We start from the raw sequence: 18,345 nt of genomic DNA on the forward strand, positions 1-18,345 counted from the left end.
TTAAGTGAAGGGAAAAATGACAATGAAGAAACTTTTCTGAGGATTTCTATTTTAAATTGAATCTATTTAGTTTTCCAGATCACAGAATAATCCCGCAAACAGTTACGGAAGCACAACTGTTTGTTGACAAACTGTGTGGTGGGGTAAGAACCAGCTGGAGGTGTTGGGGAGAAGAAATAATTTCATGAACTGGCTTTGTTCATGAAATTGCACTCTATCACAAAAAGCTGTCTTTTGGGGCATTACCCACTACACTGCCTCGTGGCTTTGTCTGCACAAATCTCCGGTCGCAAGGAAACCATGTCCAATTCCTTCTTTACATGCAGAAGCAAGATGTTCAGAGACATGTCAGTATCAATAGGCTATTTGGTACTGTACGTATAAAACTGGAAGGCTAAATTACTGTCCATTTCCTTGTTTTGCATGTGTTACGCTGTTAGGTCTAGTTAGTCTAGTGTGGAGGCAAACATTTATAGACAGTTTCTTCCTCTTTTTTGGCAAATTTATGAATGGAAATGAACCATCAAGTTATGAATTTTACACAGACTAGCATACATAAATATGTTATAATAACTTAAAGCATGATGTGTCATTTGCAGTGAGTCATTATAGAGTGATTATCTGGTATTGATGTTTGACTAGTACCTCTGAATGTCATGCAGTGAATCAAGTAGGATTCAGTGTAATCTCTTCATTGTTGCAAATGGACTTCTGGGTTTTGGCTAGAGGGCTAGCTGGCTTTTATAGCATTTCACTGATACCTGACAACAGTATTGTGAGTGTAGGTAATGGCTACTATGTTTTGTAGCATCAAACTTTTAGGCAAATAGCTCTTAAGCCTTTGGGACTTGGAACAATACATGACCTTCTTATGATCAGCTACACAAATTAAATTAGCTGCACCTTTGACCAGGTTAAATCCTATATGTCACTGAGAAGCAACTTACACATACTAACTAGAAAATTAAAAACAGGATCCTTTTACATTGGTAAGATGCTGCAAATGAAACGGAAATACACGGTGTTGTAAATCCACTGTCAAATATCTGATTTAGTCGTCATCACAACCATTGACAATGATGTGTGCATGCTTGCAAAGTGAAACCAGTCATTTCACATTGACTTTTTCTGTCAGGAATGGCATCAGGAATAGGTTGTGTGAGTGTATTTGAATACAGTGCTTCATGAAGAAGCTGGTACCACTAAACAATTGAGATGCTAAGAAAATGTTCCAATTTGGCAATTTTGGAGATAATTATAAATCTGTTTGCATTCAGTATTCTTACACCTTTGTCTTCCACCTAGCCTGATAAATTATGCATTACTATTAAGGGAAAAAAAAAAATTCCTCAATGTGCACATAGATCGTGTCTAGACAGTTTTATTTTGCTGAATTTGAAAACGTGGACATTTTAACTTAAAACTCAGCTCTTATTATGCTTCTATTTTATTTAAGACAGCAAAAAGAAAGGAAGAGATATTTCAGTGGAAAAATAAATGCTATCTTAAAAACATTAAAATACTAATTAGCTTGAGGACATAAACATTAAAATTAAAAGCAAGAAACAGGGGTTTATAATTTAAACTATTGTCCCAGGTAGATCCCAGGTATGTATTTATTCGTTCTGAGCTCCAGCTCTTTCATGTACTTATTGTTCATAATAAGAAATGAAGCAGCTACCACATTGTAGTCAATGTAGGAAATTACATTTCTAATATTTGTAATGAAGAAACAAAATGTTTGTCATACTTTTAGGACAAGTAACCTCAAGTTGATAAAGTTACAGTTTTTGAAATATTCTGCCATTTAAAGAAGTATTTGCTGGGGGTGGGACAGCAAATGGGGTCCCTTATGGGGTACGACAACGCTTTTCATGCTGTATCAATAAATTGCTTCCTGTTATTCAGATAATTTTAAAATATGTGTAATTTAAGTAAAACAATGGTTTTGAATCTTTTTCATTTTCTTCCCATTCAAAAATAATCCAAAGGAGGTGTAGTTGACAATAGATTTGCTTTCTCAAAATGTTGTTCAACCTGTGGGGACATTTTTGGTGGGTGGCAAAGCCAGTTTGCTTTTGCAATTAATTATACTTGTAATTTTGTGTTAGCAATAAATTTCAGGAATAAATCTCTCCTTTACCGTGGAGTTACCTTAATAGGAACCAATGTGCTCTTCCAAATGCTTTTTTTGATTCACCTTGTGTCATTATACCTCCTTACCCTACTTTTTTTTTCTGTCTATAAACAGCATTTGAATTGTAGATAGCTTGTAACACTTCTATCTCAATTTTATGCCCACAATAGACTGTATGTATGAATTATAATTGCTGTGTTCAAATATTTGATTTTTTTTTTGTATAAATGAGATCCTGCAATACAAATAATTATGTGTTAACTTCTTTATTTCTTTCATTGATAGCTTTAAAAAAAAATTCCAAACATGTAAGTAAATATTTTGTCCTTGTCTCTTTTACCTCTTCAGAATTTATAGAAAATTTCAGTACCTTTTAAATCCTCGTCAAGTTTATAGTCTTTCTGGAAATGGACCAATGCCAGGGTAAGTCATAGTTAATATTATTACCAGGAACTCATTTAATAAAATGCTACATAATCAAATGAACAGACTGAGGCACATATAGCATGTTTTGAATGTATCAACACTGCAGACCTCTGAATGGCTGCAGAAATTTACAGGTATTATTTGTTTACATATACAAATAAAACTATGTATCATATGTTTTACTGATAACCGTGCAGTACTCTTTAAGAACAGTGTGATAAATTTCATTCTGTTTTCAGCTTTTACTTCTGTATCAGCAGCCCAAGTTCATGTGGGGGTTACTTTAGTCACAAATACCAAGCAGCCTCAAAGACTGACCTGCAGGACATACATTTCTTTTATATAAACCCATATGTGCACATACGTATGTGTCTGTGTAATATATATATATAGTGTACATATTTATGTATTCTTATGCATGACAGATATGGAATGTTGTTTCAAATTACAGTGGCTGCGCGCTCCTTATCAATTCCATAATCTTGGGGATGTAGTGGGCCAAAAATGACTGGACAGGCTAGATTATGCTGGCAGTGACTTTTTATGGGGACTGAAGTGTTATCTGAACCAGGTGGTGTTGCAGTCACTCGCCTAACATGCTTCTTCCATGATTCCTCCTATTTTGCATTCATGTGAAGACAGGAGAATTGCAGTATATCAAATACCAACTTTTGCAACCTGAAATTGGCTCCTTTTTAAGTAGTGGGTACTTAGGTAGAAGAAAACAGTTAGACCAGCACTGAACATCTGGTCTGTGTATCATTTTGTATGTATTGGATGTTATTTAGTTATGTCACTGATACATGAAGTTTTACATCAGTGTGAAGAGTTGCAGAAGGTTATTAGGAGATAAATGTTCACTGACATGAAGTTTACGCTTGTTGTTTGAATACTTTTTTTTTGTAATCTTCGGAGTTTTTATTTATTTAGACTTTTTTTCTTTTAAGTTGGAGGAAAATAAGATGAAGGTGGAAATGTATATCGTTTGTGCCTTGCAAAGTTATATTTCAGTTGTCACAGATATGTTACTGGAAAGAGTATGCTCTGACAGTTTCTGCCAGTACTGCTGGTTTTAAGGCCAAATACACAGAAAGCTGTTCTCTCTTAAAACCATTCTACATCATCTGTCCATTCATTTATTGTGTTAGACTTGGGATGTGTATAGCATTGATGAAACTGAAAAGCGGCTTGGGCCCAATCCTTTTTGAAGTTAAGATTCTCAGGATATCTTGCACTACAGTGTGGTTAATGTGCAACCTGCAGAATGGTGCAAAACCTGCTCAAAAAATTGAAATAATGACGTGCGTGGTTTCTTTCATGCCTGTAATTTTATCCTGTACCTGAATGCTAGGGCTGTTTTATTTCTCAAATGGTATTTGTTGTTTGTGTTTTGTTATGCTAGTCTTGACACATATGGAAAATTTAAGTAATCTTAGTCAAAAGAGTAAGTAGACTAGAAAAATTGAAGAAACTTATTTCAGGAATTTATAAGAAATTTTAACTGAGACAAAACTGGTAAACAATATTGTTTTTTTCATACGGTATAATAGAAATGCCATACTAGAGATTGAGATGATGACTTTTAAAACAACTGAAATATTTCTTTTCAAATTCACCTTATTTCATTGAAACTTTAAAAAAAAAATCAAACTAAAAAAAAATCAAACCCCGCTTATTGACTGCATTTCTGTCTATAACTGACTTCTGGTTTTCATGTGTCTTGTGATGTAAAGGAAAATGTATTTTAAGGCAGAAGCACAAGAGGGCAGTGTTAAGTTCGAACTGAAACCCTGCACTGAAGCGTTTTAAACTTAAGTCTTTTGAACCAGGACAGTGTTTTTTAGAAAATAATTTCTCTTCCTATTAAGAATCGAAATAGTTTTACTTCAGAGTCACTTTGAAGAAATTTCTAATTAATTTTCAAACAGACACTGCATTTTATTAAGCTTGTTTTGGTATACTTTTTTATTCATTCCACAGAAATGAATAATCCTAAATTTCCAATTTATCTCCTGCCATCACTTCTTGCCTCTGGCAATACTATGTAGGCTGCATATAATTTGTCCCTTAAGCGAGCAGTTGAATAAACTCTGTATTTCACTTACCAGCCCTTGTTTCCCTTTCTGCGAGGGTTGGATTGCCTAATAAAACCTGCCTATCCATCCATCTGTCCACTCACTCATCCATCTCTATAACGCCAGTTATACTGGATTGTCAATCAAAATGTTACATTTATTTAATATTGTCATATGTGTCGTTTAGATTGAAATAGAACAGAGTGGGGGATTGCACAGCACAGAGAAAAACAAGTGTATTCTTTGTGCTAATTACTGTTATTGAGTGGAAAGGGATAAATGTAATGTATATTTATTTTAAAGGATTTATGATTATTGTAATACATTTTAATTGAGTCTATTCTGAGATTTTTTTCTTTTGAATACTAATTTCAAACATGTTTACTCAACCTATAGAATGTTTATAATATTAGGGTAGAATTTGCATGTTTTTGGTAGAGCCAAACTCTCTGCTTTAACCCACAAGTTAATGTTTGTTTTTTATTTATGATGGTATTTTTCTGATGGGCTGCTGTCATCAACCAAGAAGAAAACATCCACAGGTTTTCTGACTTGAGTTCCAAGCATCTGTGGCTAATGTGAATTGATATTTCCAGTTCATTTCCGTCAAAAATCTAAGTATCTCCTGTTTAGATAACAGGGAGAAAGACAAGAGAACTAGGTGGCCAGGAAAATCCTAAATCTTAGGGGGACTGTGAAACCGCTGTATTTTTAAAAAAAAAGTCGACAGCTCAATCACTAGGTCTTCCGTTCTTCCTCTTCAGTGCGATAACCATGTTCTTTCACAGAAATGTGTTGGAATAAAAGGCTCCTTAGTAGACTTGAGCTGTAACAGGGGTAAAATAATCTTTGTTGAGAGGACGAAGGGCCACTAGTGGAGTCCCATATTTGAATTTCCTTGAAATGTGGAAATAATACATTCCATTTTCCCTTTCAATCATCTCCCTTAAAAAAAACCAAACACCACCAACAAAAAAACCACGACCCCCCCTACCTTTCATAATATCAGTTATTGTGCATTTTTTTATAAATATGCTGGTGTGTAGTAGGCCAACAGAAGAATATTTTGAACAAGTTGACAATGAATTTTAGTATTGCTATCTGAATGTGCAATTACTCAGATGGATGTGTCACCTACTTTCATAATAGATGGGATGGTACTTGGAGAACTGCAGGGACAGCAACAAAGATGTTTCTTGTAGCTTCTTAGCATGCCTAAGCTAAGGTTTTCGGAGCTGTTTATGTCAAGACTCATGTACATAATCTATATAGAAATATGTACATGATGCAAATAAATTGCACGGCAGCCGACTCTCTGACATTGAGTCCTTTCCAGCAACGGAAACTGACCTGCTGTGAGGCCTGAAAATCAAGGAGCTCTCAGCCAAAGGGCAACAGTACGCTTTAAACACTGGTATAATAATTAATGGTTTCGACATTCTTTATTTGGGAGTAGAGAGATACGGGTGAGCTGGAGAAACCCTGTAAGCTCTGCAGCTGAACACAGGAATAAAAGGTACTCCACAGTTATAGACTGCCACAGTTAACAAAGTGACATGAAAATTGCCAGGCTGATACATTGTGTAATTTGTGCCTAGCCACCTGTGTTTTTAGCCTTGAAAAGAGTTTCCCTGTTTGGTTGTTACATCTCTGTAGGAGTCTTCTACTTCTGACAACAACTGTTATTGTGGATTTAATGATCTTGAAGAATTTGAAATTCAGTTATTGTTCACCTCACAGAGAGGTAAATAATAGCTGGATGAATAGCAGTCGAGCCACAGACCCACATGACTCTGTGGAGAGGTCACCGTTTCACAAAGGCTTTGTCCCTCTGAAAAGGCTCCTGTTCCCTTAAGTCTATTATTTAAAGTGTCTAATTTATGTTATTTTTATACTCTATAACAGAAATTACATCCACAAAAGTTGTATTTCTTTGTAACTCCCTTAAGCATTTAATTTGGAGAGCATATATTTTTTTAATTCTATCTGCAAGTTTACCGTAACAGGCCTTTTAAAATCTTAAATTCTGTCCGCTTAAAAGATGCCCAGGACAGCCAGACTGAATCCCTACAACTTACTCTGTAATTTAGTTGGGAATCTACAGCACCTGGGCCTTTATAACATCACAAAGCAATAGGCCTCTTTTGAAAATGACACTGTTTTCCCTGATGACTGGAAGTGATTGCTAGAGCATTTCTTTGCTGTTGGACATTTGGAATAGAGTATTCTGGGAAGACATATACACCAAGAATATTTTTAGAAGATAATAACTGCATAGGTATTTTCTCCTGAACAAAACCTTGAACCTGGTCTGTATTTCTTTGGAAGAATTACATTTTTGCCAAAGAATGGCAAAGCAAGCCATAGTGGGTTGGTTGAACGCAAATGACTAAAGTTACAGTTGTGCACCATAAAACAGTAGTACTTAGAACTCAATAAGTCTTCACATGTGAAACTTAAACCTTGGGTTTACAGATATATTTTAAACAGCTGTTTAACAATATTTTTACTCCTATGAGTCTGTGGTGTTTGCTGCATACATAGCACAATCTTTAAATATTGTAAATATCGCCAATTTCTACTCCTATCTCAGTCTAGACTTCCAAAGTTGCGAGCCAGATTCATTCACCTCTCTCTTAACCACTGTAATTGTTCAGTAGTGAGTTTGCCACACCCTTACAGCCTTTGAAATCTATTTTAAAAGCCTCTGCCACATCCTTTAGCCTGCTAATTAGTTTGCTCTTCTCTCCTCGCATTCTTGAACTGTTTCTCTTTTCTTGGTCACCCCCAAATAAGCTTTTGACTATCACAGTTAAGTTACTTCTGAACGTATGACATCCAGCATCTTTCCTCCCCACGCTACCCAGCATATATTGATTCACTTTTCCCACAAATGGTTCTGTATTTCTTCTTCTGACTGGCATATCTCTCTCCCAGATCTGCAAGGCTGCTATCCATCTTGTGGGTATTATTGCAGATAAACCAAATTTCATTCTTGCAGGGATCATAGGTTTGACACTATCATTATTGTTCAATATCTGTATCAGAATGATTTGGGGCCATCTACTGACTATAATGCTATACTGTAGAAATAGGTTGGAATACATCTTAAGCAATAGTTAAGGAAAACCTAAGTTTCGGTTGGACAGGGCTTTGAGCAACCTGATCTAGTGAAAAATGTCCCTCCCCATGGCAGGGGGGTTGGACTAGATGATCTTTAAAGGTACCTTCCAACCCAAACCATTCTATGTTTCTAGGATATTAATGGTATTTTTGAGTGTGAAGTATATCATATGGACCAATGTTTTCAGTGTTAGGTATCTGACAGTAAAATGTCCCCTATATTTATGGAGTCCCTCAATATGCCATGTGATCACACACTGAAGGACTGGGATCTTGTTTTTCTAAATGTGCCATCATGGTTTTTAGCAAGCCTATGGTTTGAAATTGGCAGCCAGCTTTATCTTTAGAAAGTATGAACTGAAAAAAATGTTTTCAGCTGCAATATATGCATCTACCATTTAACTATTGCACAATAAAATGTCATTCCAGGAGAGGAATATATTGCCCCATGCAATGATAAACTGGATTTATTGAAACTGTTTTTATTAGAGTGATTTACTGGAATTAGTGTATCATGAATAGTGTCATTACAGTATACAGAAAACTGTAACTGAGATTTGTAATGAGGTTGAAGTGCGTACGTTGTCCAATTATGCGGCCAGCCCAGCTTGGCAGTCTAGAAGAGGAGAAAGTGTGTGTAGTTTTCATTCATAAACTCAAGTAAATAACCATTTGTCAGGGATCGTATTTGCTTTGTTTAGTAAAATGACAACAATATGGCCTTTACACTAAAGGAGTAAACATTGCAACAATGCAATTGCTTTGTCTTCCAACTTGATACTTTCCCCTGGACAGTTAGTTTAAGAAGAATCAGTGGCGAGTTGAACATCTAAATTAGTGAAATAGCTAGATTAAACCCAGCATTGTGAATTCACAAGTGGACAAAGTTTCTAAGTTACAGGGTTCACCTGGAAGTGTGAGATATCTGTCAGATTGGTCCTCTATCAACATAAATCTGTTAATGAAGGTTTAGCAGGCTCTGATTTGCTTTGGGCTGGTGACATTTAGGGTGAACATTTATCTTTCCTTCACTTCCATTCACAGACAGTGTAAGTTCTATTCCAATATGCAGATGTCATACTGGTTCACTTGTAATTATCAAACTGGTAAGTTACAGATGCCATTCAAGAAAATTTTGATAATATTACTGTATTTGATTTATGCCACACTTTATGAAGAATAAATATTTGTTGAATTTAGGTATTTATTGGTTCAATATTATTGTCTCAATACCTTTAAGGCCAGCCTACTTTATTACTGTGAATATAGAAGTTTTGAAACAGAAGTCGTAACAAATAACTTTGATTTACAGAGAAACTGTATTAATAATGCAGAGCTTCTGAAGTCCTCTATCTTGCAGCTGATTACAATTAGATGCAGGTATTGTAATTGGCAAAGTTCATGTACTGTGTATAGTAATATTGGCTGAGAAGCTATGAGACAAAAGTATTTACAAATTTTACTGATTATCTGTTTCTAAATTATTCTCCTTTCCCAAAAACCGAATCCTAATTACTCAGGGGTAACTTTAAAAGCAGCTCAGTAAAAACATGGGTTTAAGCCACAAGAGCTGAAGTAGCTCTAACGCCATGTAGAGTATTTAAGAGAAAACTTCTCTAATGCAGGCAGATACTAAGTTCTGTTCCCTTTTTTTACACTTTTATCTTCTCTGCAGTGGAGAAATTTACCAAGTTAAATAGTATTTTTATATCCACTGATAATTTGCAATTTACCTTACATTTAGCTGATACCTATCCTGAGATACCAGTATCAGTGGATTATTCTTTGCTTGGGCTATTGACAGTTTTAATTTTTGCTTCCACTGTGAGCGAAGATGACTGGCTGAACGATTTCACACAGTGCTGTTGTTAATGCCGCCTTGTGTGGCTGAGCACCTGAAATCTCTGCATAATGTACTGCTTCTGGGTATGAGAAAGTCATGTGCAGGTACCTAAATGGAAAGCATTGCAACTTACGTTTTAAAATAGTTTTACTGTGAGTGGGACAGGATTTCCTAAAACAGTTCTAAAAGAATAAGGGGGGTGTGGGGTGTGTGTGTGGGGGGGTGTTTGTGTGGGGTTATCTGTGCATAAATGCAAAATTAAATGCATGATTCAACAGCAAATAGTTAAGTCCTCTAGCACTGGTGTTTTATTCATAAATCGTTTCTCTGCATTCATATGGATTTGATGAGATGATTATGAAAAACTGAATTTAGAGTAGTATAGGTAGTTGAAACAGTTGCCATCTTTCAGGTGGAAATTACTAATTTATCAGCAGAAACTCAGTAATTGCCTATGTGTGTGATCCTTGTGTCTGGCAGAATAAAATAAAAATAGGCTGGTATCAAACACCTTCAGTGGTTTAAATTTATTTGTTTTACTTCCAGCAGATAGGAAACTGGATTAGGGAAGACTAAAACAGGTCAATTTACAAGGGAGCTATCGAGATGAAGATGTCTATCAATAGACTTTTCAGTTCAGTCTTATGACTGAGTCCATTTACTGTGTTAATTATTGACCATGGACTAAGAACTATGTTTATGCTTAAGAAATTTGTAGAATGTGAAAAGTTGGGAGATATTGTAAAAAAAGGGAAGCTGCAGTTTAATGATATAAGAATTTGATCAGGCAAGAATTAGATGATCTTGTCCACTTTGATGATAGAAATACAATCAAATATAATAATCTCTTGTAATCCACATTTAGGGATTGGTTGTATTGACCTTTCTCAGTAGAAAGAAAAATGATTCATTTTCCAGAGTCATCTAACAATTCACCTAGCAAAAATATCCTGCTGTTTTAAGGCCTTAGTATGCAACCATACTTCTTTTTTTGTCTTCCTGTGGATTATTGTAGTTGTGGCTTTTCATCTTTTGTTCCCAAATGTATCAGGAGTTTTGTTCGTCCTGTGGTAGGAGATGTTAGCAGAAGTTCTGCTGATCTTTCTTGTTGCCTTCTAGCCAGTGATTGAAGAACAGGTGTAACTTGGGTTACAGTCTGTACCAGCCTAATGTTCTTATGCACCATTCCAGCTCCGCTGACTTACGTTAAGTGATGTAGGAAAGCTTTTTACTATAGTGTCTATAAAAATCAAATCTGTATAAAAGCATATCTACCTATTCTCATATCCATAAATAAAAGGGGAATTTTTTTAGTGGCAATATTTTTCTTCGTTGAAAAAAAAATTATCAAAATGTCTTGTATTAAATGATTCTCTGTGAATTACAGTACAAATTAATTTGATACCAATAAAGTAGATATTTTGAAGTTTCTGATTTATCTGTTTCTCATATCCTATTTAATTTCTGTCAAGGTTATTAACATAATTTCTGCAAAGCTTATTGATATAACGGACACTTGTCCTTTGTACTTAATGTCATACTTGTCATATTGTGCTATGTAAAGAGTAATTGTCTAAATTGTTAAAAGATAATAATTTTTTAAAAAGTAGAGATAAAACTTTTGGGGAAGAGACCCATTGTAAGTACTGTTTTATAGTTTTATGTTATTTGATGTTTATTATACATACCTAGAATTCTCATACAATTTTATAAATCGGTTCAAGAAAATAGGACTAAATTTTCTATTCTGATCCTCTCCCTTAGTCTTGACAGCGCACAAAGCCTTTTCGACGACTTCCATTTTTTTTATTTCCACTTCATACCCCTTTTACTAAGTTCTTCTGCAACAATATTTTTTTTTTTTTCAAACCATATAAAAATGTTCTGTGGATAAGAGGTAACAGGTGCTATTAAAATACTAATTGACTAAAGCTATCTTGACAGGCAATACTTACTCTTTACCTTAAGTTCTATTAAGAAATCTGTCAAATTCTTTCTTTACAGTTATAACACTTACTGAGTTTGAATGAAACCTTACAAACAGAAAACCATGTTCCCTTCCCAACTCTTCATGTAGGCTGCACATTCTAATTCAATGAATGAGATTTATTTACATGTATAATTATATAACTATTTAATTTTATAAATAAATTTGATTTTATAAATATTTATATTTGTTATATATTGTGGTATAAATAGTGGTATTTATATACACTATTTATATATGCAAATATACAATGTAAGGTATATTGTACTTTAATTTTATGTATTTTATGGATTATATATAATGCATGTATCATTTTTATATTTAAATTTATAAAAAGAGAAAGTAATGTACATGTAACGTTGTACTACGAGATTGTTTGAAAAATTCACTGTGTATGAATATAAAATGCTCCAGGGGAAATATGAATGAAGCTTATTGAGAATTTTTTTGACAATACGGTTTTGTCAAATTCTCCAATCCCCCACTTTCTTGGGAAGTTATACTTTTTTGATGAAGATCAAATATACAGTCAAAACAAAAAGAATGTTTGATAGCCATATGCTGAGGGTGCTTGTTTATAAAAAGGGAGACGGAGGTTTAGGTCTATGTTCTGCCTATCTAGATTAATGCTAGCATCAACCCTGTACTTTTGGTGGTGTTTTTTTGTTTGTTTGTTTGCTTATTTGTTTTTTTGAGACTTTCTTTTTGACATCTGTTACATGTGGTAGAAATGCTTAAATATTTTTAGGTTAGTACCCTGCCATCATCTCTAGGCTATAATTTGATTTTAAATTAATCTGAAATACCCTCAGTACTGGAAGCAATATAATTACATCTGCTAACTTTCTACAGACCCAACACATCGGGTCAAAGTGGGAATGCTGGTGATGGGAGGCATCTGTCTTTTTGCCAGGTCTTGTGAAGTGACCGAGATGCACACCTGTGGGCCAGGGCATATCCCAGTGCCCACTCTTACAGTGGTAGGAGGTGACTTCCAGTACAGGGTCTTTCAGCACATAGGCTTATTAGAAGATGTGTTCCCTAAGTGTACCCAGTCAGATTTGGCACGTGACGTTTTGGATCAGAAGAGATCCTATAGCACTTGTCCTGCAGATGTGTGAAGTAGAAATAAGAGGTGAGAAGGGCAAAGCAAGGTTTAATACAGAATGAGTAAGCATCCTTCAGACATTGTACTTGACACCTGAAATAGACTAAGAGCTCTTCAGAGCAGAGAAAATTAGAGGCAGTGGGACAACAATGTGATGGGTGTAATTCTATGTAGCTTTGCTACCCTTGAAATTCTGGTCTAAAACTAATAGAACAAGAAGTTGTCCTGTCATCTTCTACATCTTAAATAACATTTTTTCACCGCTGTGCTTTCCATTTCCTTCTCCCATGCTCTTTCTTCTACTCAGTAGTTTTTCTTGTGTTCTTGATTTTATCAAGAGGCCTAAAAGCATTTTTAAAACTTTCTAGGGACAGGAACACCATTCTCTTTGCAGCATTAAAGTTTCATATGGAAAATAGCTTGAATTAAACACTTGCAAGTTATTGTGTATATTTATTTGTATTTAAGAATTTGGGTACAATGTACTAATTGTGCATTTATTAGGAGATTGCAAACTAGCATATAGGATATGCATTAAGGTGACTGTGACACTAATTAATAGAATATATGTGAATGTACATACATACACATATATATAGTAATTCAGCAAAATTACTGGAAGGTTTTTGTCTAGTCACAATTTATATGTAAGGACTAATTTCAGTATGTGTCAAAAGCTACCCTGAAAAGATGCTTTTAAATTTAAAAGACTGCAACTTAGAATTGTTTTAATATAGCCTCACTTTTCAGCATTATGGAACATTGGTATTGAATGAAGTGGATAATGAGGTGGTGATACTGTCCAGCACTGGATGGATATGGAAGCAGAAATAGCCAGGCAAATATGACCAAAGATATTTCACTTTTATAATACGGTTTGTAGGATGACGGAATGGGTCCATTCAATCTGATGCTTACTCATTTTATATTAAACCATGGTGCAAAGTTGTTTTTATCAACCACAAAATGCTCAGCTTATTATGTATTAGTGTACTATCAGAAATATGCTGTTTTCATATGCTTTTATAGCCAGCACCTCACAAGGAAATGTTGTGGCTAATGCATTTAGCCACCTTAGACTTTTCTGTCTTGAGACACAACATATCCATTTATAACTAGGTAAACAGAGAATGTTTTCTGACAATAGTTTCAAACAAGATCTGAACTGAGACAAAGATTTGGATTAAACATCAGGTCCAAGCTATTTCTAGTATTAATATACCATAATTACCCTTGAATTAACAATTTCATATTAAATTTTTCAGATAATACAATGTTGGATTGTATTTGTCTAAAAAATTAATGCATGGGCAGAAGTGATTATTATTTCCAGTGTTCACTTGCCATTTACTATTAAATGGAATGTCTTAAGCCATAAAATGTTTGCATAATGCACAGTGCATTTATGATAATTAAATAGATGTCTTCATTTACTGTTTTTAGGTTAAACTTTTTCCGAGATGTGCCTGAGTTCAGAGTACTAGCATGTGGTGGAGATGGAACAGTAGGCTGGATTTTGGATTGCATAGGTAATCAATAGCATTTACATCGTTTTGCTTGACTCATGTTTTTCATTTTACTGCTCTTCCCTATGTACCAAAGTATGGATACAGCTATTTCAAACAAGATCTTGTTCATTGAAATTTTTGTAATGTGTTAGTTTGGGACATGATTATTTTTAAAGATATTCAAATTGCAAAGGATATTCAAAATCCCTAGACAAGTCCAGTGTTTGTAGTCTTCTGGATTTCCAGAAAGCAAGAAATTTGAATCAATCTGTTTTAATTTCAGTTCAAAGTCTATTCCCCAAACTGAACCAAATCTAAATTGTTTCTTTTATGATCATTTACCTTAGCTCATTTGCTTTTTCAGTTACCAAATTTGTGTTTATGCTCCATTATCCCATAATGGAGACAATGGCATAACAGTCCTTTGAAAAGGACTGTTCTGACAGCTATGTAGATACCTGTGCAGCAAGGTATGTACGTCATTTCAGTTTTGGGAGTTCTTTCAGTCAGTTGGCCGTAAAGCCCTCTGTACAAATCATTAGGAAGGCCCAGAAGTTAAGATGCTACAGAGTTAAACTTCTCAAGGATTATTAGGGAGAATATCTCCCACACCACATGATCATTTATTTGGCATTAGAGGGGCTGCAGAGGAAAAAAAATGGGATTGTGTGACGATGGAAATTAGGAAGGAGACAAAGAGAGGTCAAAAGACTCAACTGAAAGTTTAGATGAAGAGTGTTTAAAAGTGTGTGCTTTGTGGAAGGTGTGGACCGGAAAACCTTTTCAATTTCAGTGAAAAGTAAAAATGATGTCATGGAGGAATGGGTGACATCAAAGGCATATATGTCTAGTCTTGGTTTGAAAAAAAAAAAACCAACAAACCAAGAAATTTTGTGCAAATACAAGCTATTGATTGTAACTCTCAAATAGCTTTCAAAATCCTAAATCGATGTACATAAATAACAAGTGTATTGCCTAAACTTGGAAGGGGTGAAGTTTTGCAGCTGTTAATTGTGTCATCATTTTTTTCCATGAGGTCTAAAATGTCATGCAGTTACTTTCTCTTTCAGTGGATTATTTGAACAACAGAATGCATTTTGTCTTAATAAAATACTGTCTTCTGCAGCAAATGTTGTGGTACAGAACTAAGAAATAATTTGGAGGATCCAGGTTCCGTTTGTCTCATAGGTGCAGGAAATAGATTTTTGAATGCCGTCTTTTAGCAAACAAAGCCCTTTGGCACAAGTAGTGCATATAAACTTTAAGAAATCATCTGTTTTGAGAAACAGACACTTTCTAGTTGGATCTTTTTTCCCTGATCTCCTGATGTACAAAGAATCTTAGCTGAGAGTGAATCAGGAAGGAAAAAACACCCAAGAAACCAACCACATAAAAAAGAAAAAAAACCACAAACGTTTTTCTCCTTGGTTTAAGACTTTTAAACTTTTTAAAAATTATTCTATTAAATGTCAAATTCTCTTAAAGATTTGCAGTACACTGGTATTGTAAATGCTAAGTCTTCCTAAAGAATTGAAGAGAGAAATTGATAAATAACAAGATGTCCCTGCCACATCCATTGGATATATAGACTCCTGCTGAGAATTGCTGATAATTGTGCATAATTCTATGAACAAAATAGTTGATTGTTTAACTACTGAAATATAACTTTTAAACTAGACATGCTACTCATTCCAATTAAATGGAGAATTTGACAAATTATATGTTTGAAATATTATACCTAGGGGATATCTGCCCCGCTTCCAGCTTTCAGAAAGGCTGTATTTCTTGACAAGGGTTTTCCCATTGGGTTTTGAACAGAGATCCTTTGGCTTGAAATGCTAGAAAAGTACTGGTAAAGAGTCAAAAAACACTGTAAGTTCATACATTTCAGAATATTACTTATTAAATACAAAATACTGATTTAAAGACTTGATCAGATAGATCAATGCTCATTTTGAATAGCAGGTTTAATTCCTGATGGGCAAACCCCTGGTGCTGGTTCCAGGGAGTTCGTGGTAATGGTGCTCATGTGTAGAAACGAATCCAAGTGAATACACAGTTAAACAAAAATTTGGTCACCCACATGAAAAAGTACAAGATTCATCTCATTATTCATGCCCTTAACTACTACTCTTTTGCATTCGTAGCTGGGAATGGCAGAGCTGAGAGCAACAGAGAGCACAATGTGTTCAGTCTTGGAAAGATCTTGAGTGTCATTGTTTATGAATGTTTATCACATCTACGGGTTACAAAAGTCCTTGTGATAACAATTGAGTAAATTAGGATTAAAGATTGAATATTGACTGGGGAAGGGGCTGCATAATGGAGTGGCTTGGTGAAATGCTTGTTGCTGAGCAGGCAGCATAATCTCATATACAAAAGATGTATCACTGTCTTTCACTGAAACAAAACTTAACACAGTTACTGTATCAGTACCATACAATTAGATTTTTTTGTTCCTTAGTTATGTTTTTCCTTCTTTATTCACAGAGAAAGCAAACTTGATTAAGCATCCTCCAGTTGCTATCCTGCCTCTTGGGACTGGCAATGATTTAGCAAGGTGTCTGAGATGGGGAGGAGGTAAACACAAATTGAAATACAATGCATTATGTAATTAAAAGGAAAAAAATAACTTTTGCATCAAAGTCTACTCTCAACATTTGGATTTCTTTTTTATGATGTATGTAAAGAACTGTTACCACCTTTCCTCATTTTGGAATTAGCTGTCTGTAAATGTTATATGAACAATTTTATAGATATTTAAGGTTGTAATCGCTCTTCATACCTTGTTTGTAGCTTCTGCTGACACCAAAAAGGCTCCAAGGTGCAATGAGAGTGGTATATAGCTATTTGGTTGGCTTTTTACCATCTGTATTGCATTTATTTCTTTGATCAATACCTTATAAAGGGAGTATTCTTAAATGGATTTTAATTGGGGCTGTTCTGAAAGGGTTACTGAAAACAGCTAATAATGGATTTGGAGTGGTTTCATCTTTTTTAATATTCATAAATATTAAATGAAAAATGTGTCTTAGCCTCAGACTAGTTCCTTTGATCCACTCCTCTTCTCCTACAGAGGATTCCAGACAATAAGTGCTGTGGTGCTATTTACCAGGAAATGAGAAGGCAAAGAATGCTGAAAGGAGAATAGTCAAACCTTTAATACCCTTTGCATCCTTTCCTGGATGTATGGAGCCTTACTCTCAGCTCCTCCAATAACTTATTTCCATTCAGGATTTGCATTACAGGATAACTTGAAGGAGACACAAACAAGAAAGTCTTAAGCAAGACTCAGCCTCTGGTGAAAGCATGTCAGTTTATGGGCTCACAGCCAGTTCTAGTTCAGGTCTCCGTTGCTTGTTTCAGTCAAGATGATGTGTATTTGGAACTTCTCAGCCTTTGTAGATATCTCTTCCTTCTTCTGTCTCATCATAGGAAGTTTCCTTTCCAAATGTCTGCCTTGTTACCAGATAGTCCTTAGCAAATTCTCAGTAGTTTCCGTGCTACAGAACTTCTTTGTTAACCATAAAGTTCTGTCAAATCATTTGAGGACCTCCTTTATTTTCTCTGTTGTGACTGATGATTGTTTATTCACATAGTCTTAGGAAAGAAAAGAAGAAAAACCAACCCAAAACCCAATCGAATCAGCCTTGCTTCACTTTCTGAACAGGTTATAGAGTTGAGTCATAGAATAATTCAGGTTGGAAGGGGTCACAGGAAGTCGCTAGTCCAATCTCCTGTTCTAAGCAGGATCAGCTATGAAAGCATTTAGAATCATAGAATCATTTAGGTTGAAAGAAAAGAAGAAAAACCAACCCAAAACCCAATCGAATCAGCCTTGCTTCACTTTCTGAACAGGTTATAGAGTTGAGTCATAGAATAATTCAGGTTGGAAGGGGTCACAGGAAGTCGCTAGTCCAATCTCCTGTTCTAAGCAGGATCAGCTATGAAAGCATTTAGAATCATAGAATCATTTAGGTCGGAAAAGACCTTTAAGATCATCAAATCCAAACGTTTTAACCTAGCACTGCCAAGTCCATCACTAAACCACGTCCCTAAGCACCACATCTACACATCTTTTAAATACCTCCAGGGATGGTGACTCAACCACTTCCCTGGGCAGCCTGTTCCAGTGCTT

At 35.1% G+C, this 18,345-nt stretch overlaps 1 protein-coding gene across 1 annotated transcript in view; it reads left to right on the forward strand.

The window, feature by feature from the left end:
* DGKB (diacylglycerol kinase, beta 90kDa) overlaps window positions 1-18,345 on the forward strand; it is a 329,129-nt gene that overhangs the window by 102,629 nt on the left and 208,155 nt on the right. Inside the window, exons 17-19 of the mRNA XM_009326094.1 lie at window positions 2,486-2,560; window positions 14,143-14,228; window positions 16,698-16,787. Of these exons, the coding sequence (XP_009324369.1) occupies window positions 2,486-2,560; window positions 14,143-14,228; window positions 16,698-16,787 (251 nt within the window). The remainder of the gene's footprint in view (window positions 1-2,485; window positions 2,561-14,142; window positions 14,229-16,697; window positions 16,788-18,345) is intronic.

This window comes from Pygoscelis adeliae, unplaced genomic scaffold, assembly GCF_000699105.1.
Source record: "Pygoscelis adeliae isolate BGI_AS28 unplaced genomic scaffold, ASM69910v1 Scaffold15, whole genome shotgun sequence".
Classification (NCBI taxonomy): Eukaryota; Metazoa; Chordata; class Aves; order Sphenisciformes; family Spheniscidae; genus Pygoscelis; species Pygoscelis adeliae.